The sequence below is a fragment of the Strix uralensis genome, chromosome 8 (genome assembly GCF_047716275.1).
Source record: "Strix uralensis isolate ZFMK-TIS-50842 chromosome 8, bStrUra1, whole genome shotgun sequence".
NCBI lineage: Eukaryota > Metazoa > Chordata > Aves > Strigiformes > Strigidae > Strix > Strix uralensis.
Window position 1 is genome coordinate 2,037,770 of NC_133979.1, and position 25,788 is coordinate 2,063,557.

Genomic DNA, 25,788 nt, shown 5'->3' on the forward strand with positions numbered 1-25,788 from the left:
TTTGTTGCAATTTCGTATTTAGTCTGTCTTTTTTTGCGATGCTGCCAACCCTCCATCATCAGCCATTATCTGTACAGACGAGAAGGTCTCTGGTTCTTCAGTGCTGAGCTTTAGCTGCTGATTTCAACAGTTGATAACCAGGGAGGCAGGGAAGAGCCTTCTCGGTGGCAGGGCCACCACGGAGGAGTGAGGACAGGGACGTTTGGAGCAGCCAGAGCCAGCAACACCGACACGCTGCACACCAGCCCTCCACGGTCACCAACCCAGAGTGTGGCACCGCGAGAAGGTAACACTGATTCAGTGCTGAATACAGGAATAAACAAAACCAAATCTGCCTCCTCTTGGATACATACCTGAGCCAAGGAAGGCTGGATTCGCCGGGAGAGTGTGGGTCCAACAGTGCCATTCTAGAAAATCATAGAGACGATGTGTGAGACACAGCACCACCTTGTATCCTTTAAGAAGTTAAGAACTGTGTTTTTTTTTTCTAATATTCTTGCGACAATATTAATTCCTTTCTGCTAAGGAAAGGTTTGGCTGGTTTGGTAAGCTGCAGTCCTGCAATCTCCTTTAATAGATCACTTCTATAGTTTGTTTTCTAGTCATTGTATTCAACGCTTGCTTTGATCTTTTATCCGAATCCTGCTCCCATTGCTTTACAACTGATATTTTCATGGGATTTGACTCTGTGAAGCTGACATTCAGTGAAGCCAGTCAAGACACAAACCACAGCCTCGCTTCTCACATCCTCGTCTATGAAATGCAGGTTTGGTTTCAGTCTCTGCTGTTGTGCTCAGCCCTTCTATCCCGTGAATAAATCCTCAGCTTTCCTCTTAAAGAATTAACCCTCATGAAAGCTAAGGATTGTAAGAGGCTGTACTAAATAAATAGCATAATTTTTAATGAATATGCCTGCTTTCATTGTGTGGCCGTTTCATCTGCTGTCATTTTTCCATTGCTGTGTTTTCAGAAGGCTTTTGCTGATCCAAGCATTTATTTGCAGCTTTGCTCGCAAGTGTTGGTCACAATCTGGGCTTTGATCTTTTGTCTGTGCATTCAGAAATCCCCAGAGGTCTACCGTTGCTCTTTAGCTTTGTGAAACGTTAACATTTTTAATTCAATTTTAGTCTCTGCAGCATATTTATTTGCCACTAAATCTCTTCCACGATTTACTGACAACCAAAGCTTACAAACCTTTCAGCAGAGTCTGGCAAATGCATATGCAGAATAGAAACGAGCAGTGCAAGATTACTCAGGAAACATTTCTATTGTCTTTGTGTTCTTGTACTGTTCCTGTTACCAAACACTGTACGGTGCTTTTGGGTTATAGATCCTGAGGCTTTACCAGAGGTAGTAGCTGTTACTATCCAGACTCTGCAGATAAGAAACGGAGGCAAAGAGACCTGGTGAAGGTCACGCAGCCAGTTGGTGACTGAGCTCAGACTAAAACCCAGCTCTCCCGTGCTTCAAACACTAAACCAGAATGAATGCTGTGTCCTCCTGCAGAAAGCATGGCAATGGTGGCAGAGCAGCAGCATCAACGATTTAAAATTGTAACTATTGATGCATATTTAGTGCATCATTTATTATGTGTTTATTTATTATTTTATTATTATGCATTTCATTGAATTTCTTTTCAAGCACGCTTTTTGAAGAAGGGTGGTAAACACCAAGTCCCAGAGGAAGAGCGTCTCTGGCTGATCTGCATCACGCTGTCGGTAACTCCTCCGGCTGAGCTGAGGGCTTGTGCCTGAGCAAGATCACAAGCTCACACCTGATACACCCTGCCCTGATGCAACGGGATGGAGATAAGAGCAGGCGGTGGACAGCTCTGCTGTTCTCTGAGCGTGATGAAGCTTTGAAGAGACTACACCCAATGTCTTATTTCTTTTTAATCTGTTCTCTCCTTCCATTTACACAAAAAGAGCCTTTTTACTGAGGTTTTGTTAAGCCTGTGAATGAGATGTGGCATCATGGTGCATCTCTGGCCCATGAGCTCTTCTGCTTTGATATTTAATTACATTACACCTAGATGAGCTGGTGGCTGCTGGCCTGCACCGGTGCTCCTCTTGCCGAGCTCTTCCTCAGGCTGGGGAGGGACGTCTCTGCGGGCCACCAGCTGTCTCTGTCTGGGGGACAGGGACACCAGGATCAAGGGACACGGGCCCACCACTTCTTTACATCCAAGGACATAGGGTCATCACTCCTGCGCACCCAAAAACCCTGCCTTGGGCAAAGCTTGCCCCCACTACACCTCGACAGCAGCCGCTTTCTCCGTGTTACTCATTCGGCACAAAAACGTCTTGTCATAAAATAATTACACACAGATTTCACTTGCACAGGATAACGTACAGATGAGTTTGCAATCTCGTGCAGGCCGAGTGAGAGTCACACGAGAGATCAATGCTTTTTGGAGCATGCTGTCTGTGGGTAGAGACATTACTCAGCGTATACTTCCTTTATGTGCCTCCAAGGTGTATAACCCCACGTTGCAAAGAAGCTGAACCACCCATGAAATTCATTGCCAAACTCATAAATAACCTCTGGAAATCGCTGGCGTGAGATACGGCTGCCAACAGCATAACCAAACTGAGAAAAAGGTTTAGAAGATACTAATATCAAGAATTAGAGAGCTTGTAATATTTGAGAGAGGGAGTGAACCCCGAGACGTTAAAATAAATGTACTGAGAGCGACATCATGATTTGATTCAAAACACTGGGCTGCTCACTATGAGGATCTCAGTGCTGGACTCGCACACCTATAGTTTGATCCCCATCACTCAGGATGCTGGTTTCCATCCCTAAATACCGCACTTGGTGGAAAGAAGGCACAGGAGGGGCGCAAAACCTTTCCAAGGGCAAAGCAGGCTAACAGCAGAGTGAAGAGCACCTCTGGCAAGTCAAAAATCTGGAAGCAAGGACATGATGTGGCATGGGGGTATTGGACTGTTATCAAAATTCCTGCTTTCTTCATGCACTGGACAATTTACCCATTGATTCATTCATTGCCAGAGGTGAGCAGCACGGGTATCCATCCCAGAATGAGCCTGTCACCTCTTTTAAACCATTGGTAGAGACAAGCACTGTCCAAATGGGTTAGAAGGGAGGGAGAGGGGGAGTTGTACTGTATATTAGAACAGAATAGTTCAGTTGGTGTACATATATATATACACACATATATTTGTGCCCTTCTCTTTCCATTTTCTCCAGTAACCAGTCCATGTTTACCAGATGCATCCATGCACCCATGTAAGAGAGAGATTTCCTTCAGCCCCCGAGAAATCTTTGCCGCCGATGAAGCACAGGTGCATGGTGAGAGCAAGGCAATGTTTCATCCCTGTGCTGCCGCATGCCAAGAGCTGCTGAACAGGAAAGGAGCAGATATATTTACAGGTATCTATCCTGGGGTGAGTTAGCAGGGCTGGGAATTCAACCAGCAGATACCTGAAATGTAAGAGGAGGCTTTCAGCTTTGTTTTCTGACAAGACGAGCATTTTGACCCACAGGGTTTGGTAGTTCAGGCGATACAGGCAGCGCAAGTCTCAGGATGTGGACATTGAAAAAAATACCTTCTCCATCTCACATGAGGGCTGCTGATAGTATGTGGCTGTTCTTTTACAATTTCCTTCCTGCACAGGCAGCAAGTACTAATTTTAGACTCGCTTACATGTAAAAGTCACTCTTCTGGCTTGGAAATAGTTTGCTGCTTCTTAAAGAAGATTCCTACCCCGTCTTGCCAGGTAACTGCTACTCTGTAAATTGAAGCGACAGATCTCTTAGGTTGTTAAAAGGAGACAACACACAACAGTGTTGGTTTGAAGGTATCCAGGAGCGGACAACAAAATCAATCCATTTAGAGAAATGTGTACAGTGCCTAGCAAAAATGGAAAGAAAGATTATAATCTCCGGGTTTAACAGTTCTACTGCAAACAGTGATTTCATAGTAATAAAGTGGATAACTCTAGAAAGGTTGGAGGTTGTAGGTTAGCACTTACATTAGCTTTGCAACTTTTAAGTCTTACAAAAATTTGTCAGGTCTTTTACAGAATTTGGTTTGGTAACGCATGCTCAGACGATCCTTTTGGCTTTTAAGGTGCTGGTGTTAATGTCATTCTTACAAGACACATTCCCTGTGAATATTCCTGGTGATGCATGGGCAGCTCAGTCACCCAGCACCCTGTGAGCTAGGGCGTGCATGGGCATGCAAGGGCGTGCACGAGCGTGCAAGGGCATGCAGCTGTGGCACCAGCACCCCTCCCCACCCCAGCCACACGCGGTGTCACCTCCACCGGCTGCCGCTCCACACCAAAACCAGTCTCTGCTGGGACAGAAGAGGTAGGAGAAAAGGATGGGCAGAGCAAACCTTGCAGAGAGCATTGAGTGCTCAGGCATTTTACCAAGTATCGTAAACATCTTTCGTGCTTGTATTCCTTAAAAGCATTTGCAGTGTTTCCCTAAAAAGCTGTGGGTGATGAGCGAATCGATACATAATCCAACCTCCACATTGTGAGGGAGTTTCTGGTTGCTTTAGGAGCATTTTGCAAGACCACCTCTGCAGTGCCAGGCAAACTTTTAAATGATTTCACAACTGTTCAGCAGGAAGGAGACTCCTGTAGTTCATTTTCTGTATTTCAGAAGATCCAAAATTCCCTGTCACGTGCCAAATAAATGCTGTTGCGCTGTGCCACGTTCTGTTTCACAAAGCAAGGCCGAGGCGCTGACAAGCTGCTGTGAGGAGATGATAAATCCTTCACACAAAGTGAAGAATATGCCCGAGAGAGACTTTAGAGAGACTTTAAATCAGCCTGGAAGATGATGAAGGCTTGATCTTGCCTGATACAGTTTTCATTAATGAATGGGAGGGAAAATGAACCTGGGTGATTCTGTCATACAGAAAATATTTCATGTCCTGGTACCCATGTCTGCTGTAAGATATATAAATCCTCCTTGGTACCCATGTTTGCTGTAGGAAATCTAAATCTTCCTTGGTGTAGTGTCTCTTCATTAAGAGTGATCCCAAGACATTTTACACAATTCAGTCAGGATGTCTAACAGATCATTTTATCCATCTTAGCTACAACCAGCTCCAGGGATGAGATGCCCCAAACATTTAACAAGAGAATGATTTTGAATAATAATTGAAGCATATTGCATCCTTCAAAAATCACCTGCTCTGTATTTCAGTCCTTATGGGAATCCAAGTTTTACATTTTTTATGCTTGTGATGATATGACGTAAGTTTAAAATTGTGATTTACTGGCCAAAGCATTCCAGGCAGCCACAAGAATTTGTAGTTGATAAAGAGGGCAAATTTCAGATTTGGAGTTTTTCTCCAGTTATGCTGTTTGCAGTCTCAAAGGCTGATATGTGCTATGGTCACCACTTTGTTTTTTTTAATCACAGCTACAATTCCTCTCAAAATAATCTCCCGATACTTTGTGGAAAGCAGGTCTTTATATCCACCGACTCCCCGTTCATGGCTCTCAGGCAGGAGACGAGCTCGTCGGGGACCAGCGTTTGCTCTTGGACGTCGCTAGCCAACACGTGTCCCCACTGGTTCTCTGCGAGGGAGCCGGGTCCCCCCTGGGCTAAGGCGAACATGTGGCTTTGCCCGCTCTGGCTGTTGTTTAAGATGAGGTTGATCTTCTCCAGCAGACAGACATGGTGCGCCCCTCCCTCCCCGTCCCACAGCTGGGGAACAGGGCTCGTGTAGTCTCTGAAGAAGATGTTCACCTCCGGTTCTGGGAGGGGTGTGGGGAGCTGTGTTTGGTAAATATTGGTGGCTACGTACCCCAGCGGGTTCCCATCGGACACCTGAGGTTTGTAGTCACTGATCTGCTCGGGGGTCACGATGCTGGCAGGCGCTGTGCTCCCCGGGTGCTCCCTGGCCTCCGGGACCTCTCTGCTGGGCTTGCTTTGGGTGGCCACGGCCTTGTAGTCCTTGTGCACTGGCACCTCCTCGATTTCCATAACTGTGGGGTCACTGGTGTCCAAGAATGGCTCATGGAAACAGTTACTCGCGAAATCACTCTTCTCCTGGAAAAAAATTGTGAGTGTAGGAACAAACTGGAAAATTTTACTGACAGGAGAGCTATATCATTAGAGCATCCCAAGGAAGAAATGGGGCAATGACTTGTTGTCTTCATCTCATCTTCCTTCCCACCTCTCTCAGCCAATCCCCCCTGTGAAAGAGACGGCAGCGAGGTGGGCAAGAGAAGACGGGGAGCTGCTCTGCCTGTCTCCATGCTTCTGCATGCACTTCAAGGGCAGCTCAAGTCAACTGCAGCCACTGAATAAAGAATATATTCAGGCAAGGTTTAAAAACCTCAGCTAAGCTGGGCTCCCATGCACCTTGCAAGTGCCTGGGAAATGATTCCTGATCAGTTCCTGGTCCCTTAGAGCTTAATCCTCTTCCCATCTGTGCTTCTCACAGCTCTGGAGCAAGCTTTAATCTAAGGGGAGACAAGTGAAGAGAATCTGGGAGATAATGGTGCAATTACCTGGAGTGACTTTACCACGTTGCTGTTTTCCAGGTGGGGGAAGTCTTCAAACAGCCATTTTGGCAAGAGCGACACAACAGTGGCCTTAATTCTTTATGAAAAAGAAAAGAATAAACCCCAAGATGTTAGTCCATTTTATTAGTTACTTATTCTTCACTCAGGATGAAATTGTCCCCTGGCAGGAGGGGCACACCAAGTGCATCCATCCTTCAGGGATGGCTCGGAAGCCCCAGGTTTACACCATACAGGTGGGTTTCCCCCTTTGAACTCTACCTCTTCATCTTTCAACCTCATTCCCCCAGGTTTGATTCATGGAGGTGCAAGCCTGGAAGCTAAATTACTCTCGGTAAATCCCTTATGTAAAACTTGTTTCTATGTGAAAATGTGGCTGGAGGGTGGGGGGAGGCCCAAGCTATGTGTATGAACCAGAGCAGGCATGTGCGCCCTGAACTGATGAAATCAAATTCACAGCAGTAACGAAAGTTGATTTTCCTGCAGCCAAAATTAAAATAATTTGCAAGATATTTTAATTTTGTTGAGTTTTGCTGATGTTCTGGTGCTTTGCTGCATTCCTGGAAAAATACACAGTCCCTGTTGTTGAAATGCCTGTGTTTCACAATTACAGTGAGAGCAGAAGAGTTAGGCTGGGTTCAGAAACCGAAAGAGGCAGTTTCTCAACAGCCTCTACCCCCAGGTCTCCTCTTGTTTTGTCAGGAAGATCCAACCAGGAGCTCTGTGCCACAGAGGTCACCCATTCCCCTGGATTTGTGTCGGGACAGCAGTGCCTGGACTGCTAGACATCCCTATTCCAGTTAAACAGCAAACCAGGATAGATGAGCGCTGGTTTGTGAGGGTGCCTAGCAAACAGCAGTCAATGTAAAAACCAGTATTAAGATCCTCCCTGTTGAGTTTTCCAGCTGGTCCACTCTCAAGTTTCTGTCTGTCCCTCAGGGTGCAGGTGTGAGGAGCTTCAGCATCCTCTCCTCTAGTCAAAACTGGGAGTAACAAGTGCTAGGATAAAACTTACCTACAGAGGTTATGTTTTTCCTCTTTTTCTACCCCTGCCTTTATATCTCTGTAATAATCCTGTGTGTCCCCAGTGTGGTCTTTACAAATTTTTTACTTTTTTTGTTGGTCTCTGCCTTACTGTAGAGCACACAAATGTCTTTTCATATAGCGATCTGATTAATGGGTGAAGTTGCCCTCAGTAAGAGCAGGCTGTAGAGAAAAGGACCGGTTTCTGTAGTTTATTTTAAAATATTCTGGAAGAAAAGTATGAGTTGGAAATAAGGAAAAAAATGTGGAGGGGAAAGTAATACCTTTTTCTGGCTGATTTTTTAAACATCAGAAATAGAAAAACAACCGATAATATGACCATGCTGACGCCCAGTCCCAGGAAAACTCCGACGTCATCATCTGCAAAAGGACAGAGAGGAAGAAGGTCCATCGGGTGGCCCTGCTCCACCGCCCCATCTGCCACCACAGTCGTTGATGTAAAGGGCAGACCTCTGCTAAAGCAGCCCTCGGCATTTCACTTGCCCTTTCGCTCCCCAATGAGCCAAGCAAAGCCATAACAAAAGCAAAATCAAAACTGGTGTCCCATCCGCGTTGTGCTGTGGCCAGAGCATGCACGGCCCCTTCGCCATCGCCATCGGCCAAGTCATTCGAAGAAGTGTGGTCGCTGTGTTTAACCATTTCCTACACAGACTTACCTTCCAGAAACGCTGAAGTGCATTCTTCAGCTTATGTAGGTTTTGCTTTTGGTTTAAGTACTGCAACAGATCATAACGTAACCTTTAGCAGAAGATGTGCAAACCAGAGCATAACCGAAAGTTAGAAAAATGGGTGGGAAACGCTTAAACGAGTCTCTGGTTCAAAGTGCAAGATTGAAACAGTCTATCGCTGTTATGCTATATGTTAATGTTACCTTATATTTTTCTTGTTTTCTTATCTCCTACTTGTTGTAATGTACATTATATTATAAGTCTCATGAGAAAGCAAAATTTAAGGCACGCGTTACGCGGGTGCTATTCATCCGTGAGAGCACTGCAGCCTTTCCTGCTATGTGGCTCATGTCCCCATCAAATGAAAAGCTGTTTTTCTGGCCCTGACCTCTCCAAAGGGTAAGGGAGCTTTTGCTTCCTCATCACCAGATGCTGCAGGTGCTGCTTGGGCTAAAACATCCACTTCTGGCCAAGGAGAAAGTCTGGCTTACCAAGTCTGAGCTATTATCTTCTTACCATGGGAGAGCTCGCTGTAGGTGCTGCCCAGGAGATGGTCCTCTGAAGGGACTTAGAGAGAGGAAAAAAATGTCCATAACTTCATTTAGAGAACGGCAGGTCACATAGAAGCTATTTTGTTAATGTTATTTAGAAACATAAATAATGGTATAATGAGAAAAATAAAGCCCTCAGTACTTTTAGTACTAAAGTAATTAGTAACTCCAGCTCTGGCCAGACTCTACACAATCTTCTATTTCTCAGAGATCTCATTAAAAGAGATGTTGATGAACACATAACACTGATTACAAAACATCTTCCACGCACATCGCCCCCCTCAGCACCCGAAACAAGAATTTAGTCTTCCTGAGGAATTGTACGTCATTTCTGATAAGCACCTACAGATTATTTCCCAAAGTGTCTGAACCCCATGAGCCTGAATTTTCTGATAATATCTGTTTGTGTGATGGGCTGTGTAGTGAGGGAAGATCTGCAGCCTGCCATGGCAAGGAGTATGTTTTTGTTAAAATAAGCAGCAAGCTTTCCTTCTTGCCAGACTCAGCCATTCCCTTTTGCTGTGTCTTTCAATGGCAGTGAGCATTGCTGATGCCGTGATCGTAGGTCCGTGTTGCATTTGAAGGAAGGGAAATGACCCCAAAATGCTGGCAACACAAAAGGCCCCTTTTGCAGAGTCATCTGTGCAAGCACAGCTCACACTGGCAGCAGGATTTTCCCAAAATTGCCAATACTGGGAAATTCGGGAAGGGCAGCCTTGCAAGCGCATCTTTTGAAGTGCAAGAATCCAGGTACTTGGTGAAATCCCACATTTGCACATCGGAAAGCTCCTCCGTACCCTTCAGTTGGCTGACTGCTTTAGGAAAAATCCTGCTGCTCCCTGTGTTGGCCTTTCTGTCCCCGAGAGTGGCTGTCCCAGCAGGACAGGGACGGGAAGCCACCTCCTCCACAGAGCGCGGCCATCACCTGGCTCGAGCCAAAGGTCTGCTTGGGGCAGCAGAAGGCTGAATGCGTTTAAGCAGAGGATCGGCATTAATAAGAATAGCAGCTAGCATCCTCATCTACAATCACAGAGCTTCAACTGGCCAAGACAATTAAGGATATCCAGCATAATACAGCATATATATATCTATAATATACATATATATCCTAAACAACATGGGCCAGCCGGTTTTAGCCAGTGATTTCTGCAACAGAGTCAGTAATCTGTCAGTTGAGACGAGTTCAGATGAAAATGAGTGAAAACCTTCTGGAATTCACAGCCTTTAATAAACGAAACAGTGGCTGTCAAAGGACAGAGCTTATCCAAGGCTGGTGGAGCAAGGCCCATTCCGCTTCTGTTTGGTACTTCCTTTGCAAGGATCAATGCAGACCAAGGCCAAATGCAATTTCTTCCTCTCCAAAGGACAGGAAGATCCCCAAAAAGGTACTGTCTCTGATTTTGTGCATTTGAAGCATATGCGTCTCCTAGCAGAGCTCCTGGAGTTCAGGTGTTTCCGTTCCCTCAGTGTTTGCAGCACAAGCCCACTCAGTTGGAGCGCGCTGCAGATGCTGCAAAGCATCCCTCAAATATATGGAATTGTGGAAAGAAAGTGATGGAGTACGTTGTTCTGCAGCCTGGGAATTCAGCAGTTTTGGCGGGCAGGTGTCACTGGCGTATTGAACTTGTATACATTAAAAAAAATTAATGTTATTACAGTAATGCCTTGCTGCTGATGAGTAGGCTCAATCTGAGTAAGGAAGGTGAAGGAAGAGGTTCAAGCTGCGGGGTCAAGCTGGAGGACTTACTGCAGTGTCAGCTGTGGGTTGTGCTGGTGCATTGGACACAAACCTTGTTGCCGACACAAGCTTTGCTGCTGCCTCATGTTGGTACTTCCCCACATGAACCCCCAAGCTTTGTTAACGGAGTCTGTGCAGCCACTAAGGATGAAGTCTCTATTTTTAAGTATTTAATACGTTTCTAAGCCATTTGCTAGTGCAAAGGTTAGAGCATCCTCCTTTTGACACCCAGCTCTTCCCTCTTCTGCACAGATGGAGACCTGCTGCTGAGGTTTAAGCCCACTTGAGGATCAGGACCCTGAAAATTCATGTGATCAGAGCTGGAGGTGCCCAAACACTGACCTGCCCGGAGCTGAAGGCTGTCAGTGTGTCTGTGAGGATAACGCCTAACAGCCAGGGCTAACAGATGTGAACAGCCTGGGATGAACCGGTCAGGAATATTTGTTTCCATTTCTTGCGAAAAAAATTGAGTAACTGCCCTTCTCAGAGCCCTGAGAGGTGCCAACCAGAAACACAGAGCTGGTGTGTCGTAGGGAAAGTACCTGAGCAGCTTCAAATAACCCATCTAAAATTACATCCCAGCACGGGAGGGTGAGCTGATGACATCCACAGGTGTCACTGTTGCCTGCAGCTACAGCCAGCTCTGTCAGGGTCCTAACGGCCCTGACCAGCCTCACCTGGGGCCTCCACCCACACCCCCTGCCCTGGGGCTCTATTTAAGATCAGCCCTGGGCACTTAGGTCTGGTTTAGATAAGCTCTGGAAGGCCAAATCCTGACCTATGGGCTGACCTCATGGCTTAACCTCAGCTCTTCACTGTCTCTATGGATCTGCCCAGCCACCACTGGACACTGTGTGCATCCTCCATCAACACGGAGGTTCTGTGTGCGCTGTGGTGTCTGTCAGCAGGTATGGGGGTGCTGGGAGGTGTCCTAAGTGCTCAGATGTTGAGCTGTGCCTGGATTATCCAGCTTCACCCACGTGAGAACCAGCAGCAGGATGGAGCAGCTCAGGGGGCCCAGTATGCCCAGCTCCTGAGGGCAACCAAAGGCAATGCACACAGCACTGGAGGTGATGACAGTCCTGACTTTCCCTTGAAAATTGGCCTGTGTTCTCATCTGAAACAGCTTCCAGAACAGAAGCCTGCCTGCTTCCCACCCCAGGTAAGAAAGATCAGGCTGCAGCTTGACCAGCTGGTCTCTCTAGAACTTGTTTTCTATGTTTTGGTTTATCTGTAACATTTTATTGACAAATGTGCAAAGCAGCAACCCCGTCTTTTCTATCACAAAAAGGGAGAATAACTCCAATGATGTATCTTGTGAAGTAAGATGTGGTTCTCATGTGCGTTAGATCTGGGCGCAGGAGCAAAGATTGGCTAGAGAAGCTTTCAGACAGATGCATTGATAAAAAATCTCTATTTTCATATCCTGCAGCTAAGAGGTTTCTGTCTAGAGCCCTGCTTTCCTCTGATCAATGAGAGGGTTTTACCTCTTGTTTCTAAAACTAAGTCATTCTACAAAACTGGCAGATTGTGGGAACATTGAGAATTAAACAGCAAGCTCAGCTCTGCCGCTCCACAGCAGCAACTTTTCCACCCAACAGGGCTTACCTTGGCTGGAGCTTGGCTTGCTGACTCCGTCGGGGTAGACTGCGTATACTGACACATTGATGTGACCTCCTGCTACTGCCTCTTCTAGAAAGAAGCAAGATTTGCCTTTAAAATGTATTTGTAAGCTGCTGTGAAAGCTCTAGGCTTGCTCAAGGGCTTGTTAGTGAGTGGTGTAAGTAGATGGAAGTGTGTGTGTGGTGTCCCCAGCTCCGAGTCTGCTGCACCCCTTCCCTCCCTTGGGGAAAGCTGTTGCATGAGCCGTTCCCAAAAACACATGTGGAAGAGCAAAAGCTTGGTTGGGTACCTGGCTAGGAAGTACCCAAAACCCAATATACACCAGAATTAGTGTGGGATGGGTCCCAAGATGCTCAGGCTGCGCTGGTAAGGACCGTCAGGCTTGTCTCTCTGGGCATGGGGGGAGGAGAGCCACAGCCTTGGTGCAGTAAGTGTTGTGCCTTCTCTCCCTGCATCCTTTAAATATACCCATGCATCTCCTGCACTTGGACAGGCCTCCACAGGTTTCGTGTGGCTTCCTGGCCTGCCAGCTTACTTGTCACTTCATTCTCTTTCCCTGTGACTTTCACGTGGGGGACCAAATCCCACTGACTTGCCCTCCTGTCTCCTGTTGCTTCACTCTTCCTTGCTCCCAAAGGGCTCTTCGTGGGCCTGCTCTCCAAAAGCAAGTGGGCAGGGGCTCAATGTCAAATGAAACTCTGCTTTTATAATATATTTTGGCTTTATAATATCCTGATGAACTGCACCAAGGACTCCTGGATTATCTTACCTTGGATGTACATCTGTGTTGCCTGGTATGGGACTTTCTTCCAAAAATATTGCTCCTCCTGGCTATACTGGGTGGTAGAAACCCACTCCACTATGAACCAGAGCGGGGACCTCCTGCTGCTCTGGGGAGGCTGCCAGGCCACCAAGACCCTGCTGTGGTTCTTGGCCTTGAATTCCACAGCCGTCGGCGCCGGGAACTCTGTGGAGAGAGATGGCAAGTGGGCTGTCACCCCAACCTCATCTTTGAAGAGCAGGAGACTTGAAAGGGTCAGCAAAGCCCTGGCAAAATGTCTTTCCTGAAAGGGTTTAAGGACTGAAGAGGGAACAAGAAATTCTAGAATGTGGTAGTTTTATATATACACACACAAATATGTCTGGATCTCAAAATCTGGATCTCAAAATCTGGATTTATGGATACCAAAATCTATATCAATCTATATGTCTGTTCACAAACACATATCACAAAAGCACATCTTCAGCTTTGTCATGTCTTGTCTGAAGTGCTTTACCTGTCACTTCTTACAAGAAATGAGAGATTAGAGAGTTTTTTCCACCTTATTTCTCTTCAGTTTCTTTTTAGTCATATATTTGTCCTCAGTTTGAATGGGACTTTCCCCTCCCATTGCTCATTAAAGAGAGGCATTTTTTTCAAAAATAGGAAAGTGTGGTTGGGGGGAAAACCACAACCTGTGGCTCAGGGAACCGAAGGTGGCCCAGAAAGGAATTTTTTCCTCCCTTTCTGTCTGCAAGGACCCAGCTGGGACTGTCTCCCTGGCAGAGGTGGCAGGAGCTATTTTTGGGAGCAGAGGAGCACCCTTGCATGGGGCCCGCTGCACAGCCCAGCCCTGCCAGCCAACGCAGGCAGGACTAACTTATTTTTAAGCTTGTTGCTGCAGCCTTCAGAGGCCAAGGGCTGTGATACGTGGCTGTGGAGTGTCTCCATCTCCGGGGGATGCTGGCCTTGTCTGGAGGATGTTGTGTTCCCTTCACTGAGGCTTTTCCCTTGCTTTAAAACCATGCATGCACAAATTAGCATTTTTCCCCCGCAATCCTGATAAAAGCTGATCTCTGTTAAAGCTGCAATCGGTGTGTGCGAGCTCCTACCTTCCTGGCTGCTGGCACCCTGGCTGAGGGGGATGCTGGCAGGGCTGGAAGCCCCCTTGGAGTTGTGAGCGGTGATGTGGAGGGCACGGGCTCCTGGGGGCACCTGGACGCTGCAGGATGTGCTGGAGGTGTTGCAGAGGAGCAGGGATCCCCCGGGACTCTCAGCAAGCACGGTGTAGCCCAGGATCCTCCCGCGGGCATCCTGGGGTGGCAGGGGCTGTGAAGGGTGAGATACAACCCCTGGGGATGGGTGTAGGGTCTGACACTGAGCCCCCCCAGTGCCAGATAGACACCCCCTCGGCTGGGCAGCACGCGGGTGGATTTGGCAAGGATGGAGGGATTTTGTCCCCAAGGCCATGTGGGGGTCTCATCTTCCCCCCATCTCTGGTCAAAGGGCTCTTTAGGAAGGGCATTGCCTCCTGCTGCCTCGTGGCGGGTGTTCTCGGGGGAGGAGCGGAAAATCTCACAGGAGCTGCCAAAACCAGACTTTACCTTGATCAAGACCGTCACCTCGTGGCTGCCGTTTGGGAAGGTCGGGCCCAAGCGCCGCCAGACGTCGGGCGCCACGGCGGGGGCTGCGGGAGGAAACGTGGGACGTGGCGTGGGGCTCCCACCCCCCGCTCAGCCCTGGCAGGAAGCCCCCCTCGGTGGGGGCAAGGGGCTGGTGTGCGGGTGGCTGGAGGCAGCGTCGAAGCCCAGCGGCTGGTTGGCGGCTGCGTAGCTCTGCCGCTGCGGGGAGGAAACGGCCCAGACGGCAAGGAGCAGCCAGTGCCGCTTTTTAGGGCGAGCACATCCCCGGCTTCCTCGCTGCCACCGGGGTGTAAGCGAGAGCGTCGCTCCCTGGGCCAAAATAACTGAGCCGGCTGTGTCTAAGCTCATCCCAGCGTTAATAACCAAGATGCAAAGGGGAAAAGCTGACCCAAGGCAACAGATATTTGTGGCTGGTGAGACACCTTGGTTGATGTGGCTTTTCCACCCAGAGCAAGAGGTGCTCCCTGCCGCCGGGGACAAAGCGGGCAAGTGGCCGAAAAGGGATAAGTGGATCCCAGCCCTCCTTCTGTATGGAAAACCACGTGTCCACAAAGCCCCCCCTGGTTTCTCTCCAGCTCCTACCATACTGCAGCAGCCTCAGGAGTCTGCCAAAATCACCACGACCTGCAACCCACTGCAGGGCCGGGAGAGCTTGGAGGGCGTGAGACGAGCTGCCAGCTCGTGACAGTGCTCAGCCCTCAGCTGCGGCGTGGGGACGGTGATGTGTGTCACTAGCTAACTTCAGTTGCCTGGAGCGTGGGCCAGGTACCCCCAGAGCATCTCAAAGAGGTGATGGGCCTGAGCTTACCTGCCTCGGGGGTGGTGTAGAGAAAAGGGGGGCTCCAGGCGCTCCAGGGGCTGTCGGCAGGGCTGAGCCGGCACCTCACCTGAAACACGTACTGGGTGTTACTCTGCAGGTCGTGCTGTGAGCGGGGCCCATGCTGTGCCACATCATCCCACGCCGCCACCTGCAAGGCAAGCAGGGTGCTAAGGGGGAGCAGGACCCAGCCAGCCCCCCCCCTCCCCGAGCTGAAGTGCTCAGCAGTTGCTGCTTTCCTCATCTTCACAAATGGGGATGGGCATGGTCCTCTGCGAACACCTGGGGCTGGCAAAGCGTGGGGGGACTGCCTGCCAAGGGGGTCCCCATCGCTGCTGTGCCTCCCCCTGGGCTCCAACACGTGTTTTTGAGGCTGATGCTGTTGTAAGACACGGTGCACATGCAGTTCCCCCTGCTGGGGGGATGCAGAGAGCCCCCAGGCTGTCACCACACTGGGCTTCTGACACCATGGTAATTTGGGGGGCTCCCGTGGGTGCTGGGATCCAGCCCCTGCCAGCGCCCTGAGAGGTTTCCAAAAGGGACCCAGGTGGAGCTGCCCTGAGTGTATTTGTGTTTGTGAGTGCATGGGGGCGATGGCCGAAGCACCACCATCCTCGGAGGTGTTTTCGCCTTGTCCTTGCAGAGCTAGATAACATTGGGAAATATTTTGAACTTCGCTCTTTTTGCTTTAAAAGCAGAGCCAACCCCACCCAAAAGGCTCTGCCCTCTCAAAGGGCACCAGCTGTCCAAAGGTGGGGGCTGCCCATGTCTGGGGGTGCATGCCCCCCACCAGAGCCAAAGCCAAGGGGTGGGTTTTGAGGGGCTCCCACTGCCCGTGGGTGCTCAGGGGTCTCCAGCAGGACAAGAGCTGGTGTGTCCTAACGGGGGAACAGCTCATGCATGTAGGTCTGCATCGGGGGGAGGTTTTGGGGTGTCCCGGGCTGTCTCACATGCCATTCCAGGGTGCCCGTGGCTTTGTGTCGCTCCTCGCAGCGCACGTTCTCCAGCAGTGTCTGCCTCCTCCAGCGGATGATGGTGGTGGGAGATGATGATGTCTCCATCGTCTCGGCGCCGGTGACCAGGGGCAGAGCAGGCACCACTGCAGGGAGAACCGGGAAAGTGTGGGGCGGCGGGGGGGGCTGGCATGGGGTGCAGCTCACAGATGGACGGACAGATGGATGTACCAAGCTCCTGCAGGTTGAGGAGCCGAGGGGCCGAGTGGGCAGCGCCCAGCACGTTGCTGGCCTGCACCCACGCCGAGTAGCGGGTCCCGCCACGCAGCGCGCTCAGCGGCACCGGTGATCCCGCGGGGAAAACGTCCTCCTCCTCCTCCTCCTCAGCATCTTCCTCCTCAGCAGCCTTCACCACACTGGGAAGCAGAAGGCAGCCCCGGTCAGAGCCCATCCTGGCATCACACACCCGCTGGAAAGGCAGCCCTGGCTCTTGAGGGGCTCGTGACTGAGCCACAGTCACCTCCAGACCTGGAGTTTGTCCCTTTTAAAGCAAACTAGAAAATAATGGCCTGCGGTTCTTGACAATTCTCCAGGGCGTTTGTGTCTTGGCTGTACAGGAAGGCAGCTTTCTCAGTTCCTCAAAGTTTGAACCCAAACAAATTTAGGCAGGCGGTTAATTACTTCTCCTCGCAAAGCCTATGTGTGACGGAATTTAAGGCGCTTGACTTTAATAATTGAGTCAGATTAACTTTGAAAGCCTGCCGGTCTTGTGTCACGGGGGCTTTGGTGCCAAACATGGCAGAGAGCATCCCGGGCCGGGTCGGAAGGGCTGCGGCACGCTGCGCAGCAGCCAGCGCACCCACTTTAGGTTCCTTTGAGCACTGCTAGAGTTTCAGTTTCAGCGTTTTGGGCAGCGTTAGGTGCAAACTGCCGGCTGCACCCTCTCTGCAGGCCCTTTCGCTCAGAGAGAGGCAATGCATCTGCAAAAACTGCATGGCTGCAAGGAGTTGCAATGGGATGCGACGTGCGCTGGGCTGCCGCCAGCACTGAGCGGGTCAGGTCTGTGGTGCAGAATTAAACCCGTGGTTTAACGTGCGGTTTGCAAGCAGGAGACCAGGAAGGCGTGAGCTTTAGAAAGCATAACTAGGGCACGGCGCCCGTTCCCAGCCACCAGCAACAGAGCAGCCCCGCTGTCACCCCAGTTTGTGGCTGCCGTGCCCCGATCGCATGCCGGGCACTGGTTTCTTGCATCGCTCCCTCCCGCAGCCCCCCCAGTTCCACGGGGTCGTACCTGCGCAGGTGGAGGGTGTAGTGGGTGTGCAGGTGGGTTGGCCGTCCCGCGTCCCACGTGCACACCAGCCGCCCTGAGTACTCGTGGATGCTGCAGGTCAAGTTGTTGGGGGGATCCGGAGGGTCTGCAGAGGCAAGATCAGGCAGGGTGTGCAGAGACCCCCCCTGAGTGGTGCCAAACCCAGGCTGTGCAACCCCCCCCCCCCCCTGCCCCTTCCCCCCTGACCTCCTCAGTGCTGGCAGCTTCACAAAAATCACCAAAACCCCACAGCTACAGGGAAAAAGAAAAAAAAAAGAAAAACTCACAGCCAGCATGGATGTCGGTGCCACACACCAGCTGGCGACCTTCGCTGTTGGGACAGATGATGAAGCAGGCGATGGCCCCGACGGGCATCTGGAAATCACGCAGCTGGAGCTGGACGGTGCTGCTGTTCAGGGGGTGCAGGGGACCCTCAACGGGGGTGTAGTTGAGGAAGATGGAGAACTTGGCCCAGGGGCAGCCAAGGGTGGAGAGGCAGTTGATGGAGATGTTGGAGCCCATCTGCACCACCGGCGCGGGCTCGATCCAGACGTGCCCCGAGCATTTGATGTTTGCAACACCTGTGCCGACACCCGTGGGGTCAGGGTGGCTCCAGGCAGGTGTCCCACGGGAAGCGGTGATGCCCACGGGCTGCGCTGCTCTGCTTTGCTGGGATACAGGCAGCAGCATGGCAGGACCCCAGCTCCTCAGTTCCCCCACCCGCCACCACAGGGATAAACCCCTCTGCCTTCAGCAGCGACCCAGCACCCGGTGACTCATTCCCTCAGATCAGAAACAGCTAGTTTCACCAATTTTAGGTTTTGCTCTAATGCTTAAATGACTGCAGGGAAATAACCCGTAGTCTTGAGAGCTCTGATCCCCTGAGATTAGGGCAGCAGCCCCCACACAGCAACGCTGCCCTTCGCTATCTGATGAAGGCTCTGCGCCAGCCCCGGCAAACCCGGCCTGCAGCCGGTATCGGGCTCGATCTGGCCTTCCTGGAAAGGGCGCAGCTGCACTCCGGCTTCGTGTGCGCGGAGGCAGGATCACACCGGCACCGGAGGCAGCTGCTTGTGGCAGCTGCTGAAACACCAGCATGCTTCAATGTGGCTGGATGCAGCCCCTCCCCGGTCCGAGGATGTGAGCGGGGAGGAGAGGGTGGCCAGGCGTGGGAGCAACACTAATGAAAGGCTCCCCCCAAAATCCATAGCTGCAGCTCTGTAATTTTCCTACTCCTGCTCCAATTCCCAGACTGGGCCAGGGGGTTGGCTCCGGTGGCCAGCGAGAGTGATGCCATCGTGGCTGTGCCGTGACACCGCTTACCTCCGCACAGGCAGCAGCAGAGCAGGACGTGCAGTGCCAAAGCCTCGCCGGACCCCGTCATGGCCTGGGCTGTGGCCGGTGCCCACACATGGCATAGTCTGGGGGGAGGAAAAGTGTGAGTTGCCCCACCAGCCGCACTGTGGTCTGGCACAGCCAGGTCTGCCCTTGCCCCGGGGTGTTCAGGGACCGCCCCGGAGGTGGCAGTGGGGACACAGGGCGAGGGTTTTGTTGGGGATTTGGGGTCAGGTTGGGTCGTGCCGGCAGCAGGAGCACAGGGGACAAGCCCGCAGGCACACAGGACTCAGTGTTGCTGGTAACAGGCACCCTGTTGGCACAGCCCAGTGTCCAGCCCTGGTGAGCCACTTTCCCTGAGTTTCCACCTCTGGTGACATTTCTCTTAGTTTTCATATCTGTGAAATTTCTCCAATCCTTATATGGATGTGTAAATTCATGCAGTTTTTGGTAACTCTGGGCAGGGAGGGTGTGGGGAAGCGCAGGCGGGACAGCCTCACCTCCACCCCCAGGGCAGGAGATGAAACAAAAATCCACCTGGAAAGCAGCTCCCAACACACCCAGGAGGACCAGGAGCCGGTGGGAGTGGGCAGCATGGCTTTACAAAAGGGAAATCGTGCCTGAGCAGCCAGAGAGCCTTCCTCAAAGGCAAGATGGGTGAGGGCGATGCTGCTTGTTTTCATTCTGCCCCTCTGCTCAGCTCTGGGGAGGCACATCTGGAGTGCTGGGTTCAGGGCTAGGCTCCCCCGGGGACAAGAGAGAGTCCTCTCAGGGGTGACAGGACGAGAAGCCGTGGACTCACATTGAAAATCAGGAAATTCCAGTTAAACATAAGAAAAAGCACTTTAAATGTGACCACGCATGGGGCCGGCTGCCCTGAGGGGTTGCCCTGCAGTCTCCATCCCTGGAGCTGCTCAGACCCGATGAGACGCGGTTTCAGGGGACAGAAAATTCCCTGTTTCTGTAACGTCTTTCCCATGCCTTTGCTGTGGTAGGTCCTGCCCAAACCAATCAATGGCTCTTCCCCCCCCAGACAGTCCCAAAATCCCAGGCAAGGCTTCCCCTCTCTCTCCAAGGAGCCACACTTGTGTCTGCAACCCACAGTCTGAATTTTTCCCTGCTCGCTTCACCTTCCTCCCCAGTCTCTTTGGATTTACCCCCCCCAGACCAACCCCCCCCTCCAGAGGGGAAGCCCAGCCTCGCCAGCCCCATGGGGGTCAGGATATGGGGTATAAATATGGGGTACAGGGCTGGGAGAGCTTTGTAGCAGCCAGGGTGCAAGGAAATGCAGCTCCTGGGAGGGGGCATAGCACTTTTCCAAGAGAAACACCCACCTGGAGGCGGCTTGCACAGCACCCCCGAGCCCCCCTGAATGCTGCGGGCGATGCTGTGGTGGGCACAGGGCTGGGTGCTGGGCAGACCATCACCACAACCTTAAACCCTGCTTGTGTGCACAGTGCTGGAAATCGAGCAAAGCCCCGCACCTCTATAGTTTTCTTTTTAAGCCAGCAATAATTAAAATAACCCTGTAAAAAAATCTGATGTTAGAAATGGCAGGTTTTCCCTCGAGGGACACGCTGAAACAGAGCCCACTATAAAAGTTTCAAAATGATGTTGTTCCACCCAAACCAGGCTACTAGGCTACAGCTCATGCTTTTGTATTTCTCCTGCTGTGTGAGTTGACCTCGTTTGTTTTAAGGGCTGTTCATAACGAGTGAGTCAAATTTCAAGTGCCTTCCTATTACCTGACCTACTAAAAGAACCTGAAGGCCTCCCGATGGCTTGCAAACCTTCGGCAAGTTAGAACAAATGGAAAAAAAAGATCCTTGTGGTCTATGAAAAGAGCCAAAAATATAATAAATCTGCCTGACTGCCAGCTCTAAGACAAGACTGCAGGCTTTGCCTCCTCCAGGGATCGCTCACATTTGAGTTTTTATTCCAATTTACAGGCGTTTGCAAACTCCAAGCGTTTGCAGACTCCAAAGCCAGATGGAATGAGGCTGTTCCCCTTGTCGAGGGATACTGGGCTTTGATCTCATCTCTATTAAAAAGTCTCCTCATCCATTAGCGCTAAAGAAACGCGAAGTAAATGCAGAAGGAAAAAGCTGTCCCGATTGTGCAAGCCCAAACCATGCGAAATCTTTGCTGGCAATGTGTGTCAGGGGTGGCTAAAGCACATAAGCCAAGAAACATGAGCTGGGATATTTTTTGGCTTTAAATCCGAGTGCTCAAGGGTGGGAAGCTGAGCAGAGGGGGGGTCCTTACCTTGCCAGTCCTCAGGACATGTGTTGCCGGGCCCCTCCGCCTGCCGCTGTGGCTGCCGAGCGTGGCGAGAAGCATCAGCAACTGTCAGCAAGCCTGACCTAGATTGCTGCGCCGAGAAAAACTGAGAGTTTCCAGTCTGAGTCAGTCCATGGGAAAACCCAGCATCCCTTAAAGGAGCAGCCTCAAGCCAGGGTGGGGAGGGGGGTTGTATTTTCAGTCTTTAAGTTGTTACAGACTTTGGAGTCCCGCCGGCAAATTTAAGTCCATCCCAAATGGATTTTTATGATCATGTTGCTACGTGCGAGGCGACAGGAACCCAGTGGAGAGGTCCTGGGGAGGCAGGCTGAGCTCTGTCAGCTAAAAGAACATTTTTCTGCTAATCCTGAAGCCTATAATGAAAAACTCCTTGAGAACTGAGGTTGTTTTCACCATCACTGAGCGTCACCCTGACTCTGCTTGTCCCCAGCTCATCCGGGGATGTGACGGGCTGCGGACCCCCGGGGTGGGGGGGCGGAAGGGGCCGAGGCTCCGGGGCTGCCCCAGTGCTCCCCATCCCGCCGGCTCTTGCAGTCGCTCCCAAACCTTCCTGCTGCAGAGCCCGTGGCTTCCTTTTTCACACCGGTTGAAGAGTTAAACCTCAATAACAGTGTTAACCTCATTAGACGCTGCAACCACAGGAAATACCGCACCGCTCGCCTGCCGCTGCCCTCGCAGAAGGAAACATTAAGGAACATAATTTTCCTCCGCCACAGGGCAAGGCAGACCCTTCCTCTGCCAGCAAGCCCCGGCTGCTCTGGGTTTTGACGGATCCGTGGGGTTTTTTTGTGAAAATGAAGGGTGGGTGTAAGCAAGAGCGTCAGCCTGCTGGCACTGCGGGGGTGAAGCCTCACCGTGTGCTGAAACTACAACGTGTAGTTACAGCAAGGTATAGGATACATCTGTATGTAGTTACACACACCCCGAGCAAGATGGGGAGAATTTTGGTGGGAATTTTAGTTTCAGCACTTCATGGGTGTGGGGAATTTAGTTTCAGCACTTGACAGGTGTGTTTAATGCATTATGTAATTAAGTATTTGTATTAATCTATTGATAAATCATTTTCAGGAGGTAGATGGGGGGCGTTTGCCTGCAGGGGGCTGTGCTGCAGCTCGGGGGTCCTGGTGTGGAGGGGAGTGAGTTGAGGAGGGTCCCGGGGCTGCCCGGGCAGGGGGGTGACATAGCTGGGACTGAGGATGAAACGCTGTGGGGCACATGTCTGGGTCTGGGGCTGCACATCTGGGGCTGGGACAACATTGCAAGCGCGCACCCCTTCCTGGGACGGGTGTTGGGGCCCCTCTGAGCTGTTGGTTCCCGTATTTCCCAGACCATCCCTTTTCTGGTGCCGGTTAAACTCGTGTCTTCTTATCTCTTCCTGAGCGGCCTCAGCGAGCTGCGGCTCAGCGCCACGACACAGACAGCCCACGGGTAGGAGGGGAGCAGAGTCAGTGCTCACGCCTGGCTCTTTCCCATGGCTTTCTCCTTCCCGTGCTCAGAAATCCCAGTTGCTTTGGCCTTCCCCTGAGGCAGGTTATGCCGCCTCGGTGCTCCAAACCCCACCGTGCCTCTCGCCATTTCCTTAGATCTCCCTTACAGCCTGATATCCAGAGGTGGAAATACCTTCCCAACATTTTGCTGCCGTGGAGAGTCCCTCCAGAGGCTGACATGGCTTCTCCCAGCACATCCCAGTATGGTGCCTTCAGCACCCAGTGCCTGTTTCCCCTGGGACCCAGGGTGCTCCCCAGCCTTTTTCCACCCAAACGCCCACCTGGCCCATCGTCCCCGTGCCACGCTCGCTGTGCCCATCCCCGTGCCAGGGGGAGTTACCCCTTTATCTTCCAGCGCTTTCTCCTGCCCCCCATCCTCGGTTGCATCAAGCCCTTGCACCCCTTCCCCGCAGCACCCACGTTTTGGGGGGCTAGCCTTGAATTCAAGAGGCCAAAAAACCACGCAAGGGAGCGTGGGGGCCGTGGTGCCTTGCTCCCACCTCTGTTGTAGCATGACTTGCCCTAGCTGCGCCCCCACCCCCGTGCATCTCACAGAAACTTCCTCACCGGCTGCCGAGACCTGCCCTGCCCTGGCCCCCCACCCGCCACCGGGCCCTGCTGCTGCCAGATCCTGCCGCCGCCTCTGCCGACCTTCACCTCGGCCCTTGTTCCCTGGGGGGTACCAGGTTGGGAAGACCCTTTCCCCCCACCCTGGGACGTGCGCGTCACCCCAGAGTCAACACAGAGGGGAGAAACCTCTGGTTGAGCCGGTTGTCAAACGAGATTAAGATTAAACCGGATTAATTTAACATTTGTTATCTTTGGTGGGCTCGCTGCTGGCCGGGCACGCTAAAATTACTGCGGTGAGTCAGAGGCTTAGTTTAGCAGGAAGGAAAGGTCGGGCCAGAACGGGCTTTTCTGCCAAAAGCAAAGCATTTGTGTCATACCCAGAGCTGTTCTCAGCACGGGGGGACCTGGGGGACATGGGTAAGGCCACCCCATGCAACTCCTTCATCATTGCAACCGCACCTTCTGCTGCCCGCCAAACCCAGAGGGGCCAAAAACTTGGCCTTAAAACCACCACCATGGCATTTTTTTGGGCCAAGGGGGGGTTCGCAGGGGTCTGTGGCGCCTCGTCCATCACCGCGGGGTCACCGGTGCCGCCGGCGGGGACGGATCTGCCTGGAAATTGGGGCTGTTTGCGTCAATCCCGCTGGCGCCGGAGCTGGGGCAGGATTAGGTTCCTCTCTGCTGTTGGAGGAGTAAATATTTCCAGGCCCAAGCCCGCACTGCGTTCTGATAAGGACAGACAGGATTTAGCGCGGGAACAAGGAAGGTGATGCCAATGAGAAAGGTTTTTTCCCTGTGGTTTTTGGCCCAGCTAAAAGGACGCTCTAGATATGGGAGAGCTGCTCCTCGGCTTTTTGTCCTTCCTGCAGCTCAGTGTGAGCCGTGCCAGGGAACAGCCCCTGCCCCTTCGCCAGCAGCGGGGCAGCAGTGGGGACGGGAATTGGCCAGGAAAAAGAAAGTTTGGGCGAAGAGCTTGCCTGTGAGGAGCTGGGGGGTGAGGGCGAGCATGCCGGGGCGAGCAGCAGCTCCCGCCCGCGGGGCCACGGCGCCCGGTTTCACACCGCAGGGGTTGGCCGTGCCCAGGCAGGTCTGGACGTGGCAGGGAGATAATTGGGGGATAAAGTTCTCAAAAAGGGGCTGTTTCCTTCTGCCAGCAGCGCCACGGCCAAGAGCAACAAACACCCCGCAGCTGCGTCGGGAGTGACCCCAAAAGCGCTGTGGTGGGGGCTGCCAGGCTGGGGCTCATCCCAACCCCCCTGCACCCCATCTGGGACACCCCAAGACCCCCCTTCATCTCCCCCCCCACTGGGTGCAGCATCACTGGCTTTGTCCCTCCAGCCCTGTGCAGGCCCCAGCTCGCCCCACACCCCACTCCCGGGGGGCTGCAGGACACAGACACCCCCCCAGCAGACACCCCTATATTTTCCCCCGTGCCGTGCCGGGTGGGAACATGTGGGCGATGGAAAAAAGATCCCACAGCAGCCACTGCTTGAGGTATATCTGTTAGTTCTTGTTTTCCAGCAAAATCCTAAAACAATGCCATTTTTTTCTGATGTAACCTATAGGGTGGTGGTTGTTTGTTTTCTTTTTTTTTTTTTCCCAAGCTGCCATATTTTGGTGGTTTTTTTCCACTTGGCAGAACGTGGCCCAGAGGGGAAGATTTAATCTCTGGAAGGGAAAGGCCTGGTGCCAAAATCCTGCATGTGGGGTCACCCAAGGGCAACACCCTGCAGGGTGCTGGGCGCCCCGTCATGCCGGTGACACCCCCCGGCCTGCACCCCCCACTTCAACTGTGGGGAGGGAGGGGGGGAACCCCCCCATCCTGTCCCCCCACCCAGAAAAAGGCATGTGCTGCGGCAACTACGTGTCCCCTTGTCCCTGCAATGCCCTCCACCCAGTGCTGTGTCTCCCCGCCCTCCTCGTGCAATGACCCCCCCCCGTGCTGCTCCCCACCCTGTACCAGGCCCCTGGGTAACAAATCCCCCGTGGGATGCCCCCCCGCCCCGTACCCGACCCCTGTGCAACAAACCACCATGGGGTGCCCCCCCCCGTGCAACAACCCTGCTGTGGGATGCCCCCACCCACCCATCCGTGTAACAAACCCCCCATGGGATGCCCCACCCCGTTCAACAAATCCCCCGTGGGATGCCCCCTCCCACCTCCCACCCCTATGCGACAAACTCCCGTGGGATGCCCCCCACCCCCCCCACCTCGTGGGATGCCCCCCCGTGCAACAAACCCCTTATCGGATGCTCCCCCCCCCCCCAGTCCGTGCAACAAACCCCCGTGGGGTGTCCCCCCCGTGGATCACCCCCCGTGCGCTGCTCGCCGTGCCCCGCCCCTTTCCCCCGCCCCCGCCTCCTTTTTCCCCAGCTCCGCCCCCCGGCCCCGCCCCTTGCCCCCGGCCCCTTCATTTCCCCTGGCCCCGCCCCTTCCCCGGCCCCGCCCCGCCCCGCCCCGGCCCCGCCCCCGCAGCC

At 52.4% G+C, this 25,788-nt stretch overlaps 1 protein-coding gene across 1 annotated transcript; it reads right to left on the reverse strand.

Annotated features, from left to right (window-relative positions):
• Positions 1-3,154: 3,154 nt before the first annotated feature.
• IL23R (interleukin 23 receptor) lies at positions 3,155-21,316 on the reverse strand. The gene is made up of 15 exons (XM_074875798.1): positions 21,219-21,316; positions 18,942-19,039; positions 17,906-18,199; positions 17,601-17,724; positions 16,541-16,725; positions 16,307-16,455; positions 15,348-15,507; positions 14,501-14,583; positions 14,009-14,225; positions 12,906-13,103; positions 12,122-12,205; positions 8,741-8,791; positions 7,820-7,916; positions 6,501-6,591; positions 3,155-6,036 (listed from the first exon to the last, which is right to left on the reverse strand). The coding sequence occupies exons 2-15, from the start codon at positions 19,000-19,002 to the stop codon at positions 5,416-5,418; spliced, it is 2,415 nt and encodes an 804-aa protein (XP_074731899.1). The 5' UTR covers positions 19,003-19,039; positions 21,219-21,316; the 3' UTR covers positions 3,155-5,415.
• Positions 21,317-25,788: the final 4,472 nt, after the last annotated feature.